Below are 27,032 nucleotides of genomic sequence, written 5' to 3' on the forward strand. Positions count from 1 at the left end.
TGTGTTACTTTCTGTTTATTTAAACGTTTTAAATACAATAAAAAAAAAAAAAATTATACATCGTCCTCTGAGCGTATTGGCGCTTTTTCTCGTCTGTCATTGAGGTGGATGGTGATCTGAAAATAGTTCAAAGAAATGTATTTAGTGTCTGAGGGCTCTGTAAAGATTTTCACAATTATCACCTAGGATTCATACAATAAATTCTACCCACCCCCTCAAAGTCCAATAGAAAAATGTGTGAAGTTTGGGACAAAAAGACCAGAAAAATAAAAATGCATACACACTTTTCTGTTTTATCCCTTTAAGAGATCGTAATGCTGGAGGAGTTTAACAGGCTCCCCAATCATACAGTATGAGGAGCTGTCCATGATGAGCCTGTCCTACTGGCTTCAGGGCCGGTGCATTTTTTATTTTTTTTTGCATCAAAAACATATATAAAGTAGGTTATATGGTTTGCAATGGCATAGTTCACACTAGTGCGGCCAGATTCCAGTTACAGTATGTTCTATTTTTTTTCCTGTACTGGAAAAACAAACTCAAACATACCAGACCCCAGTACAATGGGGGGGGGGAGGGAGAACACCCAGAACGCATTTTTTGTGGCGTGAACCAGCTTCAGACCACAATCTGGTGATGTGACAGTGTTGAGGGGGGGGGGGGGTGCACAACTAATACGTGTGACAACACCGAATACAGTCTGCCTTCATACCTGCAGATGGCCAGCAGGAAGGGGTAGAATTCCATGCTAAACCTAACTATCCTTAAGCCTAGATTTACACTGACTGCGGGAATGAAGTTGTGCGAGTTCAGCTGAACTCACACAATTTCATTCCGGCATGTCGGGGGTGATTTAAGAGACATCTGTGTGGGTTTCTGCACAGATGTCAATAGTGATTTGGGGGGGGGGCACAGTCTAACAGTAGTACAGACGCTACTTTTGGATGCTGCAATTGATGCGATTCGACATGTCAAATCGGTGGCAATGTGAACTTCCCCCCAACACCTATGCTAACTAACCTGTTGGTTAACAATTTTTCATTTTTTTACATTTAACCACTTCTCACCCACTGTATGCAGAGTGATTGTGTTATACTGAGTGGGCATCATGATATCCGGCAGCACAATCCGCTCACCAGGATACACAGAGTGGCGATCAGTGCTCTGACGCACCACATCTCTGATCCAGGCTCTTTACCATGTGATCAGCTGTGCCCAATCACAGCTGGTCACATCATAACCAGGAAGTGCCGTTTATTGACTTTTCCTCTATTTGCACTGGGGGGGGGGGGGGGGGGTCTGCGCTGATAATCCGTGCAGGCCCACCAGGGATGCTAATCAGTGCCACCGAGCTTAGTTACAAAATTTTATAACGTTTGTTTGTTTAGCAAAAAAACAAAAACCCAGTGGTGATGAAATACCACCAAAATAAAGCTCTATTTATGGTGGTGGGAGGGTAGAGAGATAAAATGACCGTACAAATTTGTCTAGAGGTAGACCGATGCAGGTTTTTCTCTATATGATGCTGACTTTTGCGGCCAATTTTTTATTTTATTTTTGGCAGGTGGTACTGATTGGCACAGGCAGGTTTTACACTAAGACGATTTGTCAGTTACACCAGTGGTCATCAACCCTGTCCTCAGGGCCCACTAACAGGCCAGGTTTTATATATGACCTTGGGCTGATGCAGACTAGAATACTGCAATCACTGAGCAGCAAATGATCACCTGTGATGCATTTCAGTTATCTTGCAAACCTGGCCTGTTAGTGGGCCCTGAGGACAGGATCGATGACCACTGAATTACCCTATATGTAACTGAATGCAGAGACCAGCGTGATGTCGGGCCCTGCAGCTATCAAAGACCAGCCAATGATCAGGCTGCTTAAGAGTAGGCAGGGCCACATACACATAGCGGCATGCCCAGATTGCATCCCATTGGCTGGTGTTTGATGTCAGGGGTGGACGGGACCCAGTTATCACCTCTCTGCATTCAGTTGCACACACAGAGCCACTCAGTGTGTGAAACTGTCAGTGGAGTGTGGGTAAGGGAGGTAATCTGATTTTTGCACCAAAAAAAAAAGGCCAATTTCTTAAATGCCAAATATCGGCTGACCTCTAAATTTTGCTTTCAAAGTGTGACCGCGCTGAAAGCAGACAAGTTTCTCTGGACAGGAAGGTGGTGAAAGTGCCTGGTATTGAAGTGGTTAAAATATTTTCTCTTTTATTCATTTGAGTGTAGCGTGGTGATTTTGTTGTAGTTTAAGAAAATATTAACCTATTTTCAGCCTACTCTGCTCCAGTCATGTGATCCAGCTAGCAGGGGAGTGCAGACAACGTATTGGACATGGGTGATGTCCCAGCCATTGTCTAGCACCCCTTCCTGCTGACACAGGATCACATGACCGAGACTAAAGCAGCCTGATAATAGGCAAGTATATACACTATATTGCAACGCCTGCCTTTACATGGACATGAACTTTAATGGCATCCCAGTCTTTTTCTGTGCACAGAGTCCTTACCTCAACCCGATAGAACACCTTTGGGAAGAATTAGAGAGAAACAGAGCTAGGCCTTCTTGTCCATCAGTTCCTGACCTCACAAATGCGCTTCTGGAGGAACGGTCAAACATTCCCATAGACACACTCCAAAACCTTGTGGACGGCCTTCCCAGAAGAGTTGAAGCTGTTATAGCTGCAAAGGGTGAGTCAACTCTACAGACTAAGACTGGGGTGCCATTAAGGTTCATGTGCGTGTAAAGGCAAGTGTCCCAATACTTTTGGCTTTATAGTATACATCTTTTCAAAACAGGTTGTTCAGCATAAATGTTAGTAGGGGATAGCTAACATTTTTTTAAATTAGGCTTCATTGTGGAATTGCCTTTTAAAGCGGAGGTTCACCCTAAAGTGGACCTTCTGCTCATCGGAACCCTCCCCCCCTCCGGCGCCACAATTGGCACCTTTCAGGGGGGAGGGGGGAGGGGGGTGCAGATACCTGTACAGTACAGAGATTACACCCCTTTCTGAAAGTCCCCTGCTGCCTGCTGGGAAACATACAGATCCCAGAGGCAGCGGGTCCATCCTTATTGCGCAGCGCGACTCGTGCATCCGCAGTAGGGAACCGGGAAATGAAGCCGAAAGGCACCACTTCCTGATTCCCATACCCAAGATGGCGGCGGCAGCACTCGAGAGATCGGCTTCGGGTGCCGACATCGCGGGCGCGCTGGACAGGTAAGTGTCACTAATTTAAAAGTCAGCAGCTGCAGTTTTGTAGCTGCTGGCTTAAAAAAACCAAAAAAAAAACAAAAAAAACGCGGAGTCCCGGCGGACTCCCGCTTTAAATTAAAATTCCAGCCTAAAAAAAAAAAATACAGCATGACAATTGCAACTCAAGCTGTATTGTAATTGGTTATTAAAATGACCTTTTCTTATCAATTTTGAAGCCGCTGTAATTTTCTGTAAAATGCAATATGGTAACCTGGAGGAACTCTGTACACAGATGTTATAGGCTCACTGTTTTTTTTCCCCAGAAGTCTGCACTAAGATACAAGTCAGATTTTGGGCATCCCCTGCAACAAAAGTTTCATTTTGGTGAGATAAGGGAAATCACGTCTAAAGGGATGCAGGCCCTGCCACTTTCCTCATTAGGGCCATGCAAGTACAGCAGCTGATAAATATGAAGTCACTCCCCGTACAGACTGACTCAGCACATATACACAGACAAACCGCTATTTCTTCAAAACAAAGGTTAGGAAACTGCAACAAAGTTTTTAAAATCCCTGCATTGTACATATATTGGAGGTGTTAAAAATCGTATAACCGATGCATCGCAATTCAGCATCAACATGGAGAACAGCTGAATACCGATTGTATCAGTGACTTCATCTGTCAAGAGTCCTCCCTCCGCCTGTTACATAGCTTGCATCTAAAATGCCCAGGGTGGCCGCTCACCATTGCCTGGAACACACACACACACACACCTCCCGCTGTGTCACTGAGCTTTGATATGGATATCCCGGCGTGCCCGTCCTCCCATTCCAGAGGCTGCTGTAACAAAGTCCCGCCTCCTAGGCTGCCATAGGCAGCACACTGATTCAATTTCCTGGCATTGGATCAGTGTGCTGCCCATCACAGCCTAGGAGGCGGGACTTTGTTACAGCAGCCGCTGGAATAGGGAGGAGAGGCGTACTGGGATATCCAACATCATACCCACCCCTAGGTGTGGATCCCTCCCACATATACTGCATACCTTGTACCCATCCAAAGTGTGATGTTCCTGGTTCAGAACCTTCGTGACGGAATCCTTATTGACAAATGTCACCCAGCCGAAATCTGTGTGAAAGCCGGTCGTCTTGTTCTGTAGGGGGATATAAAGACCAAGTCATATAAGATCCATCGCACATTGAAGAAAGGGAGATAACATTCTATTCAGTCCCCCCAATGGTGTAACAGAAAGCAACAAATACAGTGGGGGGGGGGGGGGGAGAGAGTATTTGATCCCCTGACCATTTTGTACGTTTGTCCATAAAGAAATAATCAGTGGATAATTTTAATGCTAGGTTCATTATAACAGTGAGAGACAGAACCAACATAGCCAGAAAAACACATTTCAAAAAAAGTTAGAAAATGTATTTGCATTTTAATAATGTGCAATAAAAGTATTTGGCCCCTTTGCAAAAAATGACTTAGTACTTGGTGGCCAAACCGTTGTTGGCAATCACAGAGGTCAGACGTTTCTTGTAGTTGGCCACCAGATTTGCACACATCTCAGGAGGGATTTCGTCCCACTCCTCTTTGTAGATCTCAAGAGAGACATTTGGTAACTCGAACCTTCAGCTCCCTCCACATATTTTCTATGGGATTAAGGTCTGGAGACTGGCTAGGCCACTCCAGGACCTTAATGTGCTTCTTCTTGAGCCACTCTTGTTGGCTTGGCCATGTGTTTTGGGTCATTGTCATGCTGCGATACCAATCCATGACCCATTTTCAAAGCCCTGGCTGAGGGGAGGAGGTTCTCACCCAAGATTTGATGGCACATGGCCCCGTCCATCATCTCTGATGCAATGAAGTTGTCCTGTCCCCTTAGCAGAAAAACAACCCCAAAGCATATTGTTTCCACCTCCATGTTTGATGGTGGGAAGGGTGTTCTTGGGGTCATATGCAGCATTGCTTCTGTGGACAGGTGTCTTTTATACAGGTAAAAAGTTGAGATAAGGAGCACTCTCTTAAAGGGAGTACTCCTTATCTCAGCTTGTTACCTGTATAGAAGACACCTGGGAGCCAGAAATCTTGCTGATTGATAGGAGATCAAATACTTATTTCACTCTTTAAAATGCAAATCAATTTATAACACTAATAATTTTATAACATTTTTGAAATGCGTTTTTCTGGATATTTTTGTTGTTATCCTGTCTCACTGCTAAAATAAACCTACCATTAAAAATATAGACTGATCATTTCTTTGTCTGTGGGCAAATATACAAAAACAGCAGGGGATCAAATACTTCTCCACCCCCCCTCACTGTAGCTGAGTGTAATACAGAGCCCTCTGCACCCCACCCATAACAGGGGAAAAGAGAAATGCCTTTGTCTGGAGTTCGGCATTTAAAGTGGTTGTAAACCCTTAGAAACCACTTTGACCTACAGGTAAGCCTAGATTAAGGCTTACCTGTAGGTCCAAGAAATATCTCCTAAACCTACACGGTTTAGGAGATATTTGCAGAAAGGCAGGAACCGCTGTCTACGGCGCACTGAGCGCGGCATTTCCAACAATGGAGCTGCCGCGCGTGTCGACTCCCGTGCGCATGCGCGGGAGTGACGTCATAGCGGCTTCGCCGAATGACAGCGGCGGAGCTGCGAGACCCCACCGAGAAGATGGATGTGCCGGACTACAGGGGACAGCGGTGACATCGCTGGCTCCTGTGTCAGGTAAGTGACACATAATGGGCTACTATGCGATGCATAGTAGTCCATTATGCTTTACCTTTGCAGGGAATGAAAGAGGAAGTAAACTCATCAGGGTTTACTTCCTCTTTAAAGGAGATTAATCATTAAAGCGATATGAAAGCTTAGTGTTTTTTTTTTTTTTTAATAACCATTATACTACATGTTATAGGAGCTTTGCACAGAGCAGCCCCAATCTTTTTTTTTGGGTCCCCCGTTTGCACTCGCCCCCCCCCCCTCTTGGAACAGTGCCCTCAGAGAAAGCCACTTGCCCTAGAGTCACCGCTGCGTGCTTGTTCCTGAGCCACTGCCCAATGTGTGCACAAGAGACACAGTCAGGGCCCCACCACCCCAACTACATAAGCCCCACCCTATATGCAACCCAAATCCTGCCCCTAATCCACCTCCATTCCCTGACCTACACCATCCCCCCGCCCCCCAATCCACCTCCATTCCCTGACCTACACCACCCCCCCCGCCCCCCAATCCACCTCCATTCCCTGACCTACACCATCCCCCCCGCCCCCCAATCCACCTCCATTCCCTGACCTACACCATCCCCCCCGCCCCCCCTCCATTCCCCAACCTTCACAACCCCGCCCCCCAATCCACCTCCATTCCCTGACCTACACCATCCCCCCCGCCCCCCCTCCATTCCCCAACCTTCACAACCCCGCCCCCCAATCCACCTCCATTCCCTGACCTACACAATCCCCCCTAATCCACCTCCATTCCCTGACCTACACCATCCCCCCCGCCCCCCAATCCACCTCCATTCCCTGACCTACACCACCCCCCCCGCCCCCCAATCCACCTCCATTCCCTGACCTACACCATCCCCCCCGCCCCCCAATCCACCTCCATTCCCTGACCTACACCATCCCCCCCGCCCCCCCTCCATTCCCCAACCTTCACAACCCCGCCCCCCAATCCACCTCCATTCCCTGACCTACACAATCCCCCCTAATCCACCTCCATTCCCTGACCTACACCATTCCCCCTCGCCCCCTAATCCACCTCCGTTCCCGGACCTACACAATCCCCCCCCCCCCCCCCCCCTCCATTCACCAACCTACACAATTCCCCCCAACCACCTCCATTCCCTAAAGTACACATTCCCCCCTCCCCCTAATCCATCTCCATTCCCTACCCCCGCCGTAATCCACCTTCATTCCCCCCGAACTACACATGCCGTGCCAGAGGAGAGGCAGAACTGCAGTCTGACAGAGAGGAAGATGGAGATCTTGTGTTTCTGCTAAGCAGGCCTACAGATCTCTCTCTTCCTCCAGTAAGTGTCCTCCCCCCAGTTAGAAAGCACTCCCTAGGGCCACACTTAAAGAGGAAGTAAACCCTGATGAGTTTACTTCCTCTTTTTTTCCCTGCAAAGGTAAAGCATAATGGACTACTATGCATCGCATAGTAGCCCATTATGTGTCACTTACCTGACACAGGAGCCAGCGAAGTCGCCGCTGTCCCCTGTAGTCCGCCGCATCCATCTTGCTTGTGGCGTCTCGCAGCTCCGCCGAATGACAGCGGCGAAGCCGCGATGACGTCACTCCTGCGCATGCGCACGGGAGTGGCGTCTCGCAGCTCCGCCGCTGTCATTCGGCAAAGCCGCGCATGCGCACGGGAGTCGACAAATGCGGCAGCTCCATTCTTGGAACTGTCGCGTTTAGTGCGCCTGCGCGCCGCTGTCTACGGCGCATGCGCCGTAGACAGCGGTGCCCGTTTTCGGGCAAATATCTCCTAAACCATATAGGTTTAGGAGATATTTCTTGGACCTACAGGTAAGCCTTAATCTAGGCTTACCTGTAGGTCAAAGTGGTTTGTAAGGGTTTACTTCCTCTTTAATCCTTTGATCGCCCCCTAGTGTTAACCCCTTCCCTGTCAGTGTCATTAGTACAGTGACAGTGCTTTTTTTTTTTTGTATTGGTGTCACCAGTCCCCAAAGTGTCAGCTGGTGTCCAATTTGTCCGCCACAATGTCGCAGTCCCACAAAAATCGCTGTTTTGTGATTCATTTTTCCCAAAAACACATAGCCGAATACAGATTGGCCTAAACTGATGAAGACATTTTCCCAAAGATCTCCTTCTGTCTTCCATTGTAAACCCCAACCGGGTGACATTGGAGGGATCACGTGACTCCGCACTCACAAAGTGGATCTTACAGCTCATCACCGGACCGAACTGAGTGAAATACTGCCGGAGCTCTCCTAGGAGGACAAAGACACACCGATCAGACCCCATCCCGGAGGGAGGGAGGGAGGGACACACACTGATACCCGCTACAATAACACTCACTGTTCCCGACGGTGAACGGAATCCGGTACACCACGAGCTCGTGAACGAGTTTCCTGACTGCCGCCATCGTGGTGTTCTCCGTGACCTCTAAGCTCCGCCTCTCTCAGTGACATCAGAGGTGAAGATCATGGCGGCGGCCGTGCTGGAGGGGGAGGAGGCTTTCCGGAGGATCTTCCGCCTCTACCGAAGGAGTCCTGAGACCGGGGGGGCCATCAACTTCCGGCCCGGAGAGAAGGGGGTGAGAGATCATAAAGGGGGGTCTGACCTGAGCAAAACTTCAATGAAAGGGAATCTGTCACTGTATTGTATACATACAGGTACTCTTCACTGCCCCTCCCTCCATCATATACAGGGCTCTCCCCTCCCCCATCATCCTATACAGGGCTCTCCCCCATCATATGCAGGCCAGGGTTCTCTCCCCCACCACCATCATATGCAGGGTTCTCTCCCCCACCATCATATGCAGGGTTCTCTCCCCCACCATCATATGCAGGGTTCTCTCCCCCACCATCATATGCAGGGTTCTCTCCCCCACCATCATATGCAGGGTTCTCTCCCCCACCATCATATGCAGGGTTCTCTCCCCCACCATCATATGCAGGGTTCTCTCCCCCCACCATCATATGCAGGGTTCTCTCCCCCCACCATCATATGCAGGGTTCTCTCCCCCATCATCATATACAGGGCTCTTTCCTTCCATCATATACAGGGCTCTTCCCTCCCCATCATCATATACAGGGCTCTCCTCTCCCCCATCATCATATACAGGGCTCTCCCCCATCATAATATACAGGGCTCTCCCCCTCCCCACCATCATATACAGGGTTCTCCCCCTCCATCATATACAGGGCTCCCCCCCTCCATCATATACAGGGCTCTTTCCTCCCCATCATCATATACAGGGCTCTCCCCCTCCATCATATACAGGGCTCTTCCCTCCCCATCATCATATACAGGGCTCTCCCCTCCCCACCATCATATACAGGGCTCTCCCCCACCATCATATACAGGGCTCTCCCCCTCCATCATATACAGGGCTCTCCCCCATCATCATATACAGGGCTCTCCCCCATCATCATATACAGGGCTCTCCCCCATCATCATATACAGGGCTCTCCCCCATCATCATATACAGGGCTCTCCCCCATCATCATATACAGGGCTCTTCCCTCCCCATCATCATATACAGGGCTCTTCCCTCCCCATCATCATATACAGGGCTCTTCCCTCCCCATCATCATATACAGGGCTCTCCCCTCCCCTCCATCATATACAGGGCTCTCCCCTCCCCACCATCATATACAGGGCTCTCCCCCTCCATCATATACAGGGCTCTCCCCCTCCCCCTCCCCCTCCATCATATACAGGGCTCTCCCCCTCCCCCTCCATCATATACAGGGCTCTCCCCTCCCCATCATCATATACAGGGCTCTCCCCCTCCATCATATACAGGGCTCTCCCCCTCCCCCTCCATCATATACAGGGCTCTCCCCCTCCCCCTCCATCATATACAGGGCTCTCCCCTCCCCATCATCATATACAGGGCTCTCCCCTTCCCCATCATCATATACAGGGCTCTCCCCTTCCCCATCATCATATACAGGGCTCTTCCCTCCCCATCATCATATACAGGGCTCTTCCCTCCCCATCATCATATACAGGGCTCTTCCCTCCCCATCATCATATACAGTGCTCTCCCCTCCCCCATCATCATATACAGGGTTCTCCCCCCACCATCATATACAGGGCTCTCCCCCCTCCATCATATACGGGGCTCTCCCCCCTCCATCATATACGGGGCTCTCCCCCTCCATCATATACGGGGCTCTCCCCCTCCATCATATACGGGGCTCTCCCCCTCCATCATATACGGGGCTCTCCCCCTCCATCATATACGGGGCTCTCCCCCTCCATCATATACAGGGCTCTCCCCCTCCATCATATACAGGGCTCTTCCCCTCCATCATATACAGGGTTCTCCCCCCACCATCATATACAGGGCTCTCCCCCTCCCCCACCATCATATACAGGGCTCTCCCCCATCATCATATCATATACAGGGCTCTCCCCCATCATCATATACAGGGCTCTCCCCCATCATCATATACAGGGCTCTCCCCCATCATCATATACAGGGCTCTCCCCCATCATCATATACAGGGCTCTCCCCCATCATCATATACAGGGCTCTCCCCCATCATCATATACAGGGCTCTCCCCCATCATCATATACAGGGCTCTTCCCTCCCCATCATCATATACAGGGCTCTTCCCTCCCCATCATCATATACAGGGCTCTTCCCTCCCCATCATCATATACAGGGCTCTTCCCTCCCCATCATCATATACAGGGCTCTCCCCTCCCCCATCATCATATACAGGGTTCTCCCCCCACCATCATATACAGGGCTCTCCCCCTCCCCCACCATCATATACAGGGCTCTCCCCCACCATCATATACAGGGCTCTCCCCCACCATCATATACAGGGCTCTCCCCCACCATCATATACAGGGCTCTCCCCCATCATCATATACAGGGCTCTCCCCCCATCATCATATACAGGGCTCTCCCCCATCATCATATACAGGGCTCTCCCCCCATCATCATATACAGGGCTCTTCCCTCCTCATCATCATATACAGGGCTCTCCCCTCCCCCATCATCATATACGGGGCTCTCCCCTCCCCCATCATCATATACGGGGCTCTCCCCTCCCCCATCATATACGGGGCTCTCCCCCTACATCATATACGGGGCTCTCCCCCTACATCATATACGGGGCTCTCCCCCTCCATCATATACGGGGCTCTCCCCCCTCCATCATATACGGGGCTCTCCCCCCTCCATCATATACGGGGCTCTCCCCCCTCCATCATATACGGGGCTCTCCCCCCTCCATCATATACGGGGCTCTCCCCCCTCCATCATATACGGGGCTCTCCCCCCTCCATCATATACGGGGCTCTCCCCCCTCCATCATATACGGGGCTCTCCCCCCTCCATCATATACGGGGCTCTCCCCCTCCATCATATACGGGGCTCTCCCCCTCCATCATATACGGGGCTCTCCCCCTCCATCATATACGGGGCTCTCCCCCTCCATCATATACGGGGCTCTCCCCCTCCATCATATACAGGGCTCTCCCCCTCCATCATATACAGGGCTCTTCCCTCCCCATCATCATATACGGGGCTCTCCCCCTCCATCATATACGGGGCTCTCCCCCTCCATCATATACGGGGCTCTCCCCCTCCATCATATACGGGGCTCTCCCCCTCCATCATATACAGGGCTCTCCCCCTCCATCATATACAGGGCTCTTCCCCTCCATCATATACAGGGTTCTCCCCCCACCATCATATACAGGGCTCTCCCCCTCCCCCACCATCATATACAGGGCTCTCCCCCATCATCATATCATATACAGGGCTCTCCCCCATCATCATATACAGGGCTCTCCCCCATCATCATATACAGGGCTCTCCCCCATCATCATATACAGGGCTCTCCCCCATCATCATATACAGGGCTCTCCCCCATCATCATATACAGGGCTCTCCCCCATCATCATATACAGGGCTCTCCCCCATCATCATATACAGGGCTCTCCCCCATCATCATATACAGGGCTCTTCCCTCCCCATCATCATATACAGGGCTCTTCCCTCCCCATCATCATATACAGGGCTCTTCCCTCCCCATCATCATATACAGGGCTCTTCCCTCCCCATCATCATATACAGGGCTCTCCCCTCCCCCATCATCATATACAGGGTTCTCCCCCCACCATCATATACAGGGCTCTCCCCCTCCCCCACCATCATATACAGGGCTCTCCCCCACCATCATATACAGGGCTCTCCCCCACCATCATATACAGGGCTCTCCCCCACCATCATATACAGGGCTCTCCCCCACCATCATATACAGGGCTCTCCCCCCATCATCATATACAGGGCTCTCCCCCATCATCATATACAGGGCTCTCCCCCCATCATCATATACAGGGCTCTCCCCTCCCCCATCATCATATACGGGGCTCTCCCCTCCCCCATCATCATATACGGGGCTCTCCCCTCCCCCATCATCATATACGGGGCTCTCCCCTCCCCCATCATATACGGGGCTCTCCCCCTACATCATATACGGGGCTCTCCCCCTACATCATATACGGGGCTCTCCCCCTACATCATATACGGGGCTCTCCCCCTCCATCATATACGGGGCTCTCCCCCCTCCATCATATACGGGGCTCTCCCCCCTCCATCATATACGGGGCTCTCCCCCCTCCATCATATACGGGGCTCTCCCCCCTCCATCATATACGGGGCTCTCCCCCCTCCATCATATACGGGGCTCTCCCCCCTCCATCATATACGGGGCTCTCCCCCTCCATCATATACGGGGCTCTCCCCCTCCATCATATACGGGGCTCTCCCCCTCCATCATATACGGGGCTCTCCCCCTCCATCATATACGGGGCTCTCCCCCTCCATCATATACAGGGCTCTCCCCCTCCATCATATACAGGGCTCTTCCCTCCCCATCATCATATACGGGGCTCTCCCCTCCCCCATCATCATATACGGGGCTCTCCCCCTCCATCATATACGGGGCTCTCCCCCTCCATCATATACGGGGCTCTCCCCCTCCATCATATACGGGGCTCTCCCCCATCATCATATACGGGGCTCTCCCCCTCCATCATAGACGGGGCTCTCCCCCTCCATCATATACAGGGCTCTTCCCTCCCCATCATCATATACAGGGATCTCCCCCTCCATCATATACAGGGCTCTTCCCTCCCCATCATCATATACAGGGCTCTCCCCTCCCCCACCATCATATACAGGGTTCTCCCCCACCATCATATACAGGGCTCTCCCCCTCCCCCTCCATCATATACAGGGCTCTCCCCTCCCCATCATCATATACAGGGCTCTCCCCTTCCCCCACCATATACAGGGCTCTCCCCTCCTCCATCGTCATATACATGGCTCTCCCCCATCATCATATACAGGTCTCTCCCCCATCATATACAGGGCTCCCCCTCTCCCCCATCATATACAGGGCTCCCCCATCATATACAGGGCTTCCCCTCCCCGCATCATATACAGTGCTCTCCCCCTCCCCCATCATATACGAGGCTCTCCCCCTCCCCAATCATATACAGGGCCCCTTCCCCCCCCCACCATCATATACAGGGCTCCCCCATCATATACAGCCCCCCCCCCACCAGCATATACAGAGCTCTCCCCTCCCCCATCATATACAGGGTTCTCCCTCCCCCATCCTATACAGGGATCTCCTTCCCCCATCCTATACAGGGATCTCCTTCCCCCATCCTATACAGGGCTCTCCTTCCCACATCCTATACAGGGCTCTCCTTCCCACATCCTATACAGGGCTCTCCCTCCCCATCCTATACAGGGCTCTCCCTCCCCATCCTATACAGGGCTCTCCCTCCCAATCCTATACAGGGCTCTCCCCCCCCCCATCCTATACAGGGCTCTCCCTCCCCCATCCTATACAGGGCTCTCCCCCATCCCATACAGGGCTCTCCCCCTCCCCCATCCCATACAGGGCTCTCCCCCTCCCCCATCCTATACAGGGCTCTCCCCCTCCCCCATCCTATACAGGGCTCTCCCCCTCCCCCATCATATACAGTGCGCTCCCCCTCCCCCATCCTATACAGTGCGCTCCCCCTCCCCCATCCTATACAGTGCGCTCCCCCTCCCCCATCCTATACAGTGCGCTCCCCCTCCCCCATCCTATACAGTGCGCTCCCCCTCCCCCATCCTATACAGTGCGCTCCCCCTCCCCCATCCTATACAGTGCGCTCCCCCTTCCCCATCCTATACAGTGCTCTTCCCCCATCATATAGAGGGCTCCACCTCCCTTCCCCATCATATACAGTGCGCTCCCTCTCTCCCATCATATACAGGGCTCCCCTCCCCCATCATATACAGGGCTCCCCCATTATGTACAGGACTCTCCTGATCCCCTCCCCTGACCCCCATTATGTACAGGACTCCCCTGACCCCCATTATGTACAGGACTCCCCTGGCTCCCCAACCCCAATTTTACTGAGCTCCCCTGACCCCCACACTCTCCTGACCCCACCCCTTTCCCATTCCTTATTGGGGTCTGTCCCCAACCCCCGCGCGCATGTTCAACCCTCTTTATTCACTGGGCTCTTTCAATACTGAGTAAAGACCCATTTCCTGGGCTCCCCCTCATCCCCCAATACTTCCTAAGCTCCCCTCATCCCCTTCATTACTGGACTCCCACACTCCCCCAACTCCCTGACCACCATTATTGGACCCCCCTTCGTCCATATTACCCCTACCCCCTTTTACTAGGTGACCTCTCCAATACTTGCTGAGTTCACCTAACTTTTTATTAATATAGACAGTGCAGTAATAACAAATTAATAAGTGGTGTTGCGCTCCAAAGTAAATACTAAATAAGGTAAATAAATAAATCCACTAAGTAAATAAATAAATACCAATAAATACACTAGTGCACAAAATAATATAAATTACTACATATAACTGCTCAAGACTAATTACTTCAAGTGTATACCTTCTAAAGTGCATCAGTGCCGACCAAGCAATATCCAGTCCAGTACAGTGTGAATGATTGAATAAATAATCCAAACATAGAAAACATAAAGTGCATACAGTGAGAGTAAATAAATACTAAAAATTCAATAAAAATCCAAATGTGTCTCAATCCATAAAGTGCATAAAGTGCAAAAAATTGAATAAATATAGTCTGATAAAGATCAATGTGTCTCTATCTACAACATCAAAACCATCTGTATTCGGTCATGCAGTCTGTGAGTCCACACAGTGCCATAAAATAAACAGACTCCGTGAGCGGAGGGATAATTCCACCGGTGATCTTGTGAATCCTCAAAATAAGGTGCTCACACACTGAGTGCAATGGCTACCTTACCTCACTGTTGTAGGGAATTCCCTGATGAAGTCACATGATCAGTGACGATACGCGTAGGATTGAATTAGGAGGACACCGGAAGTGACGTCCGGAGTACGAGCGTGGAGCTCTTTCGTTTTATGCTGTGTTTTTGCCTATGAATATTGTGATTAAATGTGAGTATCCAGGACTATGTCCTTTTTATAATAAAGTAAAAATAGTGGTATATACTTCACCATTGGAGCTCCTTTTTTCTTCTATGGACATGTTCTATGGTTTATGGCTGAGCACCTAGAGGGGACTGCCTACAGTACCTACATCAGCTGACAATAACATTTTACCTGCTGGAATTAATAAATGCTGTTTACCTTACAGCAGTGAGGTAAGGTAGCCATTGCACTCAGTGTGTGAGCACCTTATTTTGAGGATTCACAAGATCACCGGTGGAATTATCCCTCCGCTCACGGAGTCTGTTTATTTTATGGCACTGTGTGGACTCACAGACTGCATCACCGAATACAGATGGTTTTGATGTTGTAGATAAAGACACATTGATCTTTATCGGACTATATTTATTCAATTTTTTGCACTTTATGGATTGAGACACATTTAGATTTTTATAGAATTTTTAGTATTTATTTACTCTCAGTGTATGCACTTTGTTTTCTATGTTTGGATTATTTATTCAATCATTCACACTGCACTGGATTGGATATTGCTTGGTCGACACTGATGCACTTTAGAAGGTATACACTTGAAGTAATTAGTCTTGAGCAGTTATATATAGTTATTTATATTATTTTGTGCACTAGTGTATTTATTTATTTACTTAGTGGATTTATTTATTTACCTTTAGTATTTACTTTGGAGCGCAACACCACTTATTAATTTGTTATTATACACATCTAGGGGAGGGTTTGCACCCCTTCCAGTGTTTTGCTGCAACCATAGTCTCTATTTAGCTGAAGGTGTTTATTTTTTGTGGCGCGATGATAACTTATAACTATTAGACAGTGCAGTGCTAAAGATAAATCATATGAATATGAATAGAAATAATGAATAGGGAATCATTATGTGAAAAAAAACAGAAATAAGAGAACTCATAAGTAGTTCATATATGAAAACAGTGAGTCCGTAGATTTGTGATCCAAATAATGGTAATCAACCAAAGAAAAGGGAATCACCACTGTGGAAACTTCTGCCACCAAATAGAATATAAGGAGGCCAACCGGAACACTTGGACCCTATTCAGCTTATACCAAATGGGTCAAACAGGCAGCGGTGTCTCAACACCTAGATATGGAAACTTCACTGGAATCTTCGCAAATGGACCTTGTGATGTTAGGAAGACATACCAACAACCACCGGAGTCACTATAGTATGGTATGCAGACATGTAGGACGTTTCAGAGTTAAGACTGGGATCTTCTCGTCAATACTCCGTTAGGTCATAAATCCGACAAGAAAGGTTGGAATACGCAACATAGTGTAAAACCATTAATGAAAATTTATTATAAAAGGTAGAGCACTCACATTTCATTCACACGTCAAATGCATGGAAGGTCGCATTGTAGTGGCATGGACAGGACAGTAGACCCCACGTGTTTCGTCCTAATCAGACATCATCTGGGGTGTCCTAATGTCTCTGCCACCCTAAATTTTTTAAACAATGTGACCCCTGACGAGTAGTCACGCTGCCTAATGCAGAGTCCAATCGGCCAAACATTTCTGGGATCATCGGCAAAATGGTGCGGGAGTGTGCGCGTCACGCCTCGGTGTGAGAACGAGGCAGAACAACCAGAAATTACGACATCACGCATTATCTTAAATACCACAACCGAGATCCCAGCGGCACCTGATTTCTGCTCATTGACCACTACGTACCACCTTGGCGTGGAGGGGCAAACACTAGGGGTGCTTCAAGACTTGAAACATTCTGGATTTACCAATTTGTGTTCCTACTCCACGTTCGGAATGAATATGGAGTGGGATATTAACGCTTTTAACAATAAAGCAGGGATATGCAATTAGCGGACCTCCAGCTTTTGCGGCACGACAAGTCCCATGAGGCATAGCAAGACTGCCAGCCACAAGCATGAAACCCAAAGGCAGAGGCATGATGGGACTTGTCGTTTTGAAACAGCTGGAGGTCCGCTAATTGCATATCCCTGCGATAAAGCATAATTTTTATCAAGTTTTTTAACATTTTTGAAGTTTTCAAGATGCACGGTTCAGGGGTTTCGATTTTTTCCCATTTTTTTTTAAAATATAATTTAATGCATGTTATTATGCTTGTAATATTGTTGATATTCCATTGTGGACTTATTTCAATTACATTTGTAAATAAATGTGGTTTATGACCGATTTGTTCATTGAGGCCTGACTTGCAGCCGTAGCGCCATCCGGACTGGTCTCTGCCTTGATTTCTGGACGAGGCTTGACCTGCCTCTGATGCCGCCAGCTGCAATAACAGGTCTTTCCACATGGAGGCTTGGGTGACGTGTAAATGGCCATTTTTGATGCTTCGTGGGCCAGTCTCTGCCTGAGGCTTGACCCGCATCCGCAATGTCGTAATTTACGGTTGTCTTGCCTCATTCTCACATTAAGGCGTGACGTCCATGCTACCGCGCCATTTTAGTGACGATCCTGGTAATGTTTGGCCGATTGTAGGCTGTGTTAGGCAGCGTGGCTACTCACCCCAGGGGTCACATTGTTTATAAATTTAGGGTGGCAGAGACATTAGGACACCCCAGATGATGTCTGATTGAGACAAAACACGTTGGGTCTACTGTCCTGTCCATGTCACTACAACTTGACCTTCCATACATTGTTTATCCGTGCTTTTGACGTTTTACTGAAATGTGAGTGATCTACCTCTACCTTTTATATTTAAGGTTTTACACTATGTCGAGTGTTCTATCCTTGGATTTATGTCCTAAAGGAGTATTGACGAGAAAATTCCAGGCTTGACTCTGAAATGTCCTACATGTCTGCATACCACGCTATAGTGACTCCGATGGTTGTTGGTATGTCTTCCTAACATCACTAGGTCCATTTGTGAAGATTCCAGTGAAGTTTCCATATCTAGGTGTTGAGACACCGCTGCCTGTTTGACCCATTTGGTATAAGCTGAATATGGTCCAAGTGTTCCGGTTGGCCTCCTTATATTCTATTTGGTGGCAGAAGTTTCCACAGTGGTGATTCCCTTTACCTTGGGTGATTGATTTACCATTATTTGGATCACGGATTTATGGACTCACTGTTTTCAAATATGAATTATTTATGAGTTCTCTTATTTATGTTTTTTCACATAATGATTCCCTATTCATTATTTATATTCGTATGATTTATCTTTAGCACTGCACTGTCTATATCTATTTATTTTGCACAAATTGTCCCTTGCAGTGCTAGCTGCTTTTGTACTAGTTATTACGTTTCACATTTTGAACACTAAGTGCGGTTTGTACTACTTACTAACTTTATTAATGGCTGGCCTCCCCTGACCCCTACTATTTTCTAGGCACCCCAGACCCAGCCCCTCCCCCCCCTACTGACATAACTCCGCCACACAAACTCTCCCCTCGACCCACATGCCCTTCCCCCACACACCCCTGAGAAGTGCACACTAAGATTACACTGATTAAGAGGGAAGTTTCTATTCCAGCTATAACAGGGATATCAAATTAAAATTCAAGGAGGTCCAGTCACTAAAATTTTCAGCTGAGGTCCAAATCTCACGTTTGTGCTACGACTCCGAAATATTACAGTCGTATGTCTATCGAGAATTGTACAATTTCCAGAGCAATGGTATTTATACCCCATGAGAGTTCCCTCTTACATCATGTGTTCCCATCAGAGTGCCCCCATAGATCAGCCCCCCACCCCCCCAAGCCCTTTTATATTAGGTGTGCCCATCAAAGTGCCCCTATAGACGGGGTGTCCCTGTCGGGGGGTGCCCCTGTGGGTGGGGTGTCCCTGTCGGGGGGTGCCCCTGTGGGTGGGGTGTCCCTGTCGGGGGGTGCCCCTGTGGGCGGGGTGTCCCCGTCGGAGTGGCCTCGTAGAGCAGGTGCTCCCATGAGAGGGACCGAAGCTGGGCTGAGAAACTTGCTGAAGAGGGCAGGGCACACAAGTGACATTGTTTGCTATGATGCCAGCAGTCCTAGAATGACGGTAGTGCAGCAGGGAGCAGACTGGCAGTCCGGATGGGAGCATCGCTCGGTTGGGGGCCAGGCCACGGTCCGCCATTTCATGAAGGCTGAGCTATAATAATAATCCCCACTAATACAGAGTGCCCCCCCCCCCCCCAGACACGACTCCAACCTCCCATCACTGAATCTGATTGGCTGAATCCCGCTAATATCGCTCTAATTATCCCCTGCAGGTGAAGTGCGCACAGCTGGCTGTTGGTGCTCTGAGTAATCGGGATGCCGGGAGAGTTGGACTACAACCGCTGGAGCTCTGGAAGGCCTATCACCTGGAGGGGTACCCAGGTATGGCTCACCCATACATTTTGCTCTGAATCTGCTCCATATGGAAATACTAGTGATCAGACTGGGGACCGGCCAGAGTGTATGCACAGATGGATGAAGATCCCTTGAACTAACGTGTCCCCACCCCCCAGGAGCCAACTGTGTACACCTCGGGAATCTCCCACATACCATAAACAATCGTTGTCTCAGGGCGCCATGTTGCATTTTGGGATGTAGAGGGGGAGTGCTCCAGCTCCGAAAGAGAATATCTGCATATTGTTTGCTTAAATTGGGCAGTGGTAGGTGGGTGGAGGAGGGGGCTTAGATTGGGCAGTGGTAGGTGGGTGGAGGAGGGGGCTTGGATTGGGTAGTGGTGGGTGAAGCAGGGGCTTAGAATGGGCAGTGGTAGGTGGGTGAAGGAAGGGTTTAGATTAAGCAGTGAAAGGTGGGTGGAGGATGATCTGAGATGGGTAGGTGATTGAAGGAGGGACCTAGAATGGGCAGTGGAAGGTGAAGCTGGGCCTTAGGATGGATATTGGTGGGTGGGGGAGGAGGTTAGATTGGACAGTGATAGGTGGGTAGATCATGGTCAGAGGTTTGTAAGTGGCTGGAGGAGGGTCTCAGATTGGCCAGTGGTAGATGGGTGGAGGGGTTACTTAGATCGGGAAGTGGTAGGTGGGTGGAGGATGGTCTTCGATGGACCGAGGTGGTTGGAGGAGGGACATAGAATGAGCTGTGGTAGGTGGAGAAGTTCATTTGATTGGACAGTGGTAGGTGATTGGAGGATGGTCTTAGATGGGCGTAGGTAGGTGTTTGGGGGAGCTTAGATTGGGCAGTGGTAAGTGGAGGATGGGCTAGGGGTGGGGAATTTTAGGTAGGTGAAGGGGGCATAGATTAGGCAGTGGTAGGTGGGTGGCTGAAAGAGGGGCTGAGATTGGGCAGTGGGGGTGGTAGAAAGGACTTGGATCGGGCAGTGGGGGGGGGGGGGGGTGGTAGAAAGGATTTAGAGTGGGCAGTGGGGGAGTGGTAGAAAGGATTTAGAGTGGGCAGTGGGGGGGGGGGGGGGAGTGGTAGAAAGGATTTAGAGTGGGCAGTGGGGGGGGGGGGGAGTGGTAGAAAGGATTTAGAGTGGGCAGTGGGGGGGGGGGGGGGGGTAGGTAGAAAGGACTTAAATTGGGCAATGGTAGTTGGGTGGGTAGCGTTACTTAGATTAGGCTGTTGGAAGGGGGTGAGTGGAGGATGGAGTTAGATTGGGCAGTGGTAGGTGGTTGGGGGAAGGGCTTAGCTGGGGTTTTGGTGGGTGGGGGATGAGCATAGAGTGGACTGTGGTAGGTGAATGGGTGGAGAAGGGGCTTGGATTGGGAAGTGGCATGTGGCAGCACTCCTCTGTCTAACCTCTCCTTGTGGTCTTGGCTCCTTCTGTATGTTCCAGTGTTCTGCTCTCTTTATATATTTCAGGCCCCGCTGTGCTCATAGCTCCTCCCTCTACTCTTCTGTCTCCTCCCCTCAAGGCTTCCTCTTCATTACTAACCCATTCCTGCCCGGCTGGCAGCATCGATGGGTTCTCCAGTGTCTGAAGTCATACCCCCGAAAACCCAATGTATGTAACCTGGACCTGCACGTGTCTCCGGAGCAGACAGCTGACCTGTGGAGCATCAGTGAGAAGCAACTCAGGTGAGCAGAGGACACGCCCCCTGGGCCTACACTAAATAACCAATGCCGAGTCTCATGATGTGTCATCTGTTCTATCAGGAATAAAATGACGCAGAAACGCCGGGAGAAAACGCTGCTGGAGAAGCTGCGATGGGTGACACTCGGCTTCCATTACAACTGGGACACCAAGGTAATAAAGAGCCCCTCTACTCACTGGGCCACAGTGGGTGGAGCCGGGAACACCTGGCCTAAACTTTCTCATTGCTTAGTCACTGGTGTTCCCACTTCCCAGAACACTTTGTTGTCTTTCAATTTTGTCTTATCTTATCCACTGCTGATAACGGTAATGTTGGGTGGGGTCAGTTTATGGTGGAAACGGGATATCCAACAAGCTCTCTATCTCTCTCTCTCTCTCTTGTCTCCCGATGTAGAAATACTACAAGGAGACGTTCACGCCATTTCCGGCAGACCTGGGGGAGCTCTCCCGCTGTGTGGCGCTTGCTTGCGGATTCTCTAACTTTAAAGCCGAAGCCGGAATCCTCAACTACTACCACATGGACTCATCACTAGGGATCCACGTAGATGAGGCAGAGCTGGACCACCAGAGCCCCCTACTGTCCTTCAGGTGAGTGCGGGCTCAGGCCCCTGTGCCTCTACACTAAGGCAAGGGTGCGCATGTGTTGCATGGTTTTATCAAGTTTAGGGCATTCTATTTATATAAATGGGCTGCCCTAAAGGTGAAAATCACACCATGTATTTGAATGCATTCAAAAGCGAGGTGCATTTTGGTGTAATGATAAAGAATGGCGTTGCGCTCCACACAAAACCTAAATTCAATCCAATAATAGTGAATAAATAATCGCATACAAAATATAAAAAGCACACCAATGCGATTATCACAAAACAATTGATTTAAACTGTATCAATACCCTATATACATAAAATCATTATAAAGTGACCAGTAAAATATTCAGGTAGTACACATATTCCTAGTATCATTTATAGAGTGACCAGTATAGAAATTCAAGTAGTACACGTATTCCTAGTAAAGTGCAAGTGAAACAATAGGTAGCGGAATCGCAGATAATAATAATCCAAAAGAGTGTGCAATCCAAAATGTGTCTCAATCCATAAAAGTGCATCCAAGTGAACAAAATATATACACGTTTAAAAAAAATTGTATAGAAGTAAGATCCAATAAATAAATACAAATTTTTTTAAACGTATATATATTTTGTTCACTTGGATGCACTTTTATGGATTGAGACACATTTTGGATTGCACACTCTTTTGGATTATTATTATTATTATTATCTGCGATTCCGCTACCTATTGTTTCACTTGCACTTTACTAGGAATACGTGTACTACTTGAATTTCTATACTGGTCACTCTATAAATGATACTAGGAATATGTGTACTACCTGAATATTTTACTGGTCACTTTATAATGATTTTATGTATATAGGGTATTGATACAGTTTAAATCAATTGTTTTGTGATAATCGCATAGGTGTGCTTTTTAGATTTTGTATGCGATTATTTATTCACTATTATTGGATTGAATTTAGGTTTTGTGTGGAGCGCAACACCATTCTTTATCATTATTATAATTTGAGGGGAGGGTTTGCACCTCTGTCGGTGTTGTGCTGCAACCATATTAGCTCTTTTGTTTAACCATTGTAGCGCGAGGATAACCAACAATTACCAATTGCATTTTGGTGTAATTAAAGGGGTTGTAAACGCTTGCGTTTTTTTTTTTTACCTCAATAAATTCTATGGATTGAGGTGAAAAACCTCTTGTGGTGCACCAGAGCCCCCTTTTTACTTACCTGAGCCCGATCGTTCCTGTGCCGGGGATGAGCACACCAGCTACAGCTGGTGTCTCGGGTCCTGATTGGATAAATTGATAGCAGCGCAGCTATTGGCTTCCTCGCGTCTATGGACAATCGCTGCAGTCTCTAGATACAGAGGCGCTTGGATTGGCTCTGTATACAGTGTCTTTGAACTGAGCCATGTGGGTTTTGAGATCCGTATCTTAACCTGGGATCTCTGTTGCTTCTTGCAGTAGCTCTTATGACATTCCGACAACAAAATCCGTAGATTTTTTATTTTTATTTACAACAGATTTTGGATCAAACTTGTCTTGCATACACACGGTCGCAGAAAGTTGACGGAAAATCTGATCGTTCAGAACGAGGTGACGTAAACCACGTACGACGGGATTAGAAAGAGGGCAGTAGCCAATAGCTTTCATCTCGTAATTTATTCTGAGCATACGTGGCACTTTGTCCGTCGGAATTGTCTACACACGATCAGAATTTAAATGATCGGATTTTGTTGTCAGAAAATTTTAGATCCAGCTCTCAAACTTTGTGTGTCGGACATTCTGATGGAAAAAGTCAGATGGAGCCCACACACACGAACGGATCTTCCGACGATACGATCCGATCACACATTTTCCCCCCATGAACTTTCTATTTAAAGGATAAGTTCACCTTTTAGGAAAAAATTGTAAATACGGATATTTTTGCAGGGAAAAAAAAAAGTGCATTTATTACTTTTTCCTGCAGGATCCTGATGAGCATTGCACCCATGATCAGTGGACTTTGGGGTGCAGTGCCAGGCTTCTGCAGACAAGCCTTGCAGCTTTCAGCCTGTACGTCCAATATCAACTGTCAGTCAAAAAGCTGCAGGGCTTGTGATTAGGCTACAAGGAAGCTCATCGGCACCCTCACAGTTCATTCAAAACTACAAGCTATCAGCTGCGGTGGCTGATGGCAGTTGTAATCTGTTAATTCACAAGAAACTGTGAATGAATGAGATGTGGTAATGTGGGCTAAACCCCATGTGGCTGTGCTGTCTTTGAATTATGCCAGTGAGGGCGGAGATTAGATCCCTTGCCCACTGTCGTACTAAGGCGGGGATCAGCGGGGCAGTAGCAGCAGGAGCTGGAACATGTTCCACCCTAAATACAGGTGGAACATTTAACATGTTCCAAAAACTGAGCCTTTAACCACTTAATCCCGGACCATTTGGCTGGCCAAAGACCAGAGCACTTTTTGCGATTCGGCACTGCGTCATTTTAACTGACAAATGTGCGGTCGTGTGACGTGGCTCCCAAACAAAATTGACATCCTTTTTTCCTCACAAATCGAGCTTTCTTTTGGCGGTATTTGATCACCTCTACAGTTTTTTTTTTTTGCGCTATAAACAAAAAAAATTGCGACAATTTTGAAAAAAAAACCGCATTATTTTTTACTTTTTGCTATAATAAATAGCCCCAAAATTATATATATATATATATATATATATATATATATATATATATATCTCTATCTATATATATATATATATATATATATATATAATATAAAATTCCCTCAGTTTAGGCCGATACGTATTCTTCTAGATATTTTTGGCAAAAAAAAACGCAACAAGCGTTTAGTTTGCGCAAAAATTATAGCGTCTACAAAACGGGATAGTTTTATGGTATTTTTATACTTTTTTTTTTTTTTTTTTTTTACACTAGTAATGGCAGCGATCAGCAATTTTTATCGGAACTGCGACATTATGGCGGACACATCGGACACTTTTGGCGTGATTTTTGGGACCATTCACATTTTATACAGAGATCAGTGCAATTAAAAATGCATTGATTACTGTGTAAATGTGACGGGCAGTGAAGGGGTTAACCACTAGGGGAGCTGTAGTGGTTAAGTGTGTCCTAGGGAGTGATTCTAACTGTGGAGGGGCTATGTGTGACACAACACTGATCACCCCTTCGATCACAAGGTGCGGTGATTAGTGTCGGTGTCATTAGGCAGAACGGGGAGATGCTTGTTTACATTAGCATTTCCCCGTTCTTCCTCTCTGTGAGACGATCGTGGGTATCCCCACAGACATCGAGTCCACGGGACCCGTGATCACACTCACAGAGCTTCCGGAGGGAGCGTGCGTGCCCGTAAGCCCCCTCTTAAAGGGCAATGTACAGGTACGTTGATCTGCCTGTACGTGCCCTTCTGCCGCAGTATATCTGCGTGAGGCGGTCGGGAAGCGGTTAAGCCATGTCTCTGCATGACCTGTTTGCCAGATTATTGTGCTGTTCGCAGGTAATGATTTGCTGCTTGCGCCCCTGCTGCCTTCCGTATCTTCACTACCATTAGTTACCTACCTTTTTGGCTTGTTCATCGACTGCTTGTTCATCCCTTCCTGGTGGGGGCGATCCTGAGCCCCGCGGCCTGGCACTAGTACACTGCAATATCCAACTCTACCATCAGGAGCTCTGGGGAAGACTGATTAGTGCTTAGACACCGTACCTCAGGTATCACCTACCATAGGAACCAGCTTGTGTATTTCCACTGGTTACAATGTGAACTTCTCTACTGACAGTTCACAGGCATCAACAGGTGCATTAGCTGCCTGACAGTTATTTCTGCAGTACTGTTTATAAAGAGCGCTGCAGGAATAGGCATTTCGCTGTTTAACCACTTCAGCCCTGGAAGGGGTTACCATCAAGAGTGATCAAAGGGTTAAATGTGTCTCTAGGGGGTGTTTACTAACTGTGTGGGAAAGGTGCTTTAACTGTGTGAAGACAGAGATCTGTGTTCCTACTTGGCAGAAACACAAGATCTCTGTCTTCTTTACTAACAGAACAGCGATCTGCCTTGTTTACATAAGCAGACTTTCATTCTGCCTCTCTCGTAAACGATCGGCTCCTGCTGTGTCATATCACAGGAATGTGATTTCACGCAGGAGTGCCGCCTCCCCGCAGTACATGTACTTGGGACAGCCAACAAGTGGTTAACCGTTTCTCACCTGGCCTACTGTAATGTGAAGGCCAAGCGGGAGCCCTGTTATCCTGGGAGGACATCATATCAGGCCACGCATCGGCACGGTTTGTCAACGGCTGTGTTCACCAGATGCAGCCGATTACAGATCACTGCACTTGTCCGCTTCTGCTTTCATGTGATCGCTGTGACCATTTACCAGCTGATCACGTGACAATTGTACACAATGAAAGGCTTTGGTTCATGCCTTTCACTGTGTACTATTGTGATAAGCTGTGCGATTGGTCACAGTGATCACATGGTACAGGCAGGGCCAGTCAAAGCCCATCTCTACCATATGATTAGTTCTAGTCAATTACAGCTCATGCCAATAGTAAACCCTGAATGTGTATTTTTCATTCAGAAAACAATGGTTGCTTATAACTGTAACATTCAGTGTGTGCAAAAAAAAACAGAGTTATGATGACGCTGTACTGCACTGGTGACAGTATGTAAAAAAAAAAAAAAAAATGTTAAAAATTAAAATTGTGGAAAAACATTTTTTTAATTTCTTTTTTTTTCCCAAAGAATAGTGACAAAAAATTACAACTTCAAAAAACTTCCCCTGCCTTCTACTAAATACCAAAGAGTTGTCATTTGTGGGGTATTTGCACCGTCCTGACATTTTCAGGCCTCTAGAAATCAGATTGTCCGTCAGTACACCAGGATTTCAGAGATATAGCATAGTTTAGGGACTCTGTAACTTTCCTCCTAATATACACTGATTTGGGGTTTTTTCAGCAAAGAAATGTAGCAGAATACAATTTGATTATTTGTTTGCACAAAGTTATAACAGAAATAAAGAAAAAAAATTTTTTTTTTTTTTTTTTTTTTCTTTTAGTCTCTTTCTTTTTTTTTTTTTTGTTTAGCAAAGAAAAAACCCCACTGGTGATTAACCACTTCA

At 48.0% G+C, this 27,032-nt stretch overlaps 2 protein-coding genes across 2 annotated transcripts in view; one reads left to right on the plus strand and one right to left on the minus strand.

The window, feature by feature from the left end:
• Nucleotides 1-8,377, minus strand: SLIRP (SRA stem-loop interacting RNA binding protein). Its single transcript, XM_077463593.1, has 4 exons — nucleotides 8,238-8,377; nucleotides 8,091-8,149; nucleotides 4,244-4,351; nucleotides 1-116 (listed from the first exon to the last, which is right to left on the minus strand). The coding sequence occupies exons 1-4, from the start codon at nucleotides 8,302-8,304 to the stop codon at nucleotides 54-56; spliced, it is 297 nt and encodes a 98-aa protein (XP_077319719.1). The 5' UTR covers nucleotides 8,305-8,377; the 3' UTR covers nucleotides 1-53.
• The window catches only part of ALKBH1 (alkB homolog 1, histone H2A dioxygenase), a 24,750-nt gene continuing 6,061 nt past the window's right edge, over nucleotides 8,344-27,032 (plus strand). Inside the window, exons 1-5 of the mRNA XM_077463592.1 lie at nucleotides 8,344-8,475; nucleotides 19,560-19,668; nucleotides 21,159-21,321; nucleotides 21,400-21,490; nucleotides 21,732-21,925. Of these exons, the coding sequence (XP_077319718.1) occupies nucleotides 8,365-8,475; nucleotides 19,560-19,668; nucleotides 21,159-21,321; nucleotides 21,400-21,490; nucleotides 21,732-21,925 (668 nt within the window). The 5' untranslated portion in view covers nucleotides 8,344-8,364. The remainder of the gene's footprint in view (nucleotides 8,476-19,559; nucleotides 19,669-21,158; nucleotides 21,322-21,399; nucleotides 21,491-21,731; nucleotides 21,926-27,032) is intronic.

The sequence above is a fragment of the Lithobates pipiens genome, unplaced genomic scaffold, assembly GCF_037356315.1.
Source record: "Lithobates pipiens isolate NorthernLeopardFrog02 unplaced genomic scaffold, aLitPip1_a1.2 Scaffold_30, whole genome shotgun sequence".
Classification (NCBI taxonomy): domain Eukaryota; kingdom Metazoa; phylum Chordata; class Amphibia; order Anura; family Ranidae; genus Lithobates; species Lithobates pipiens.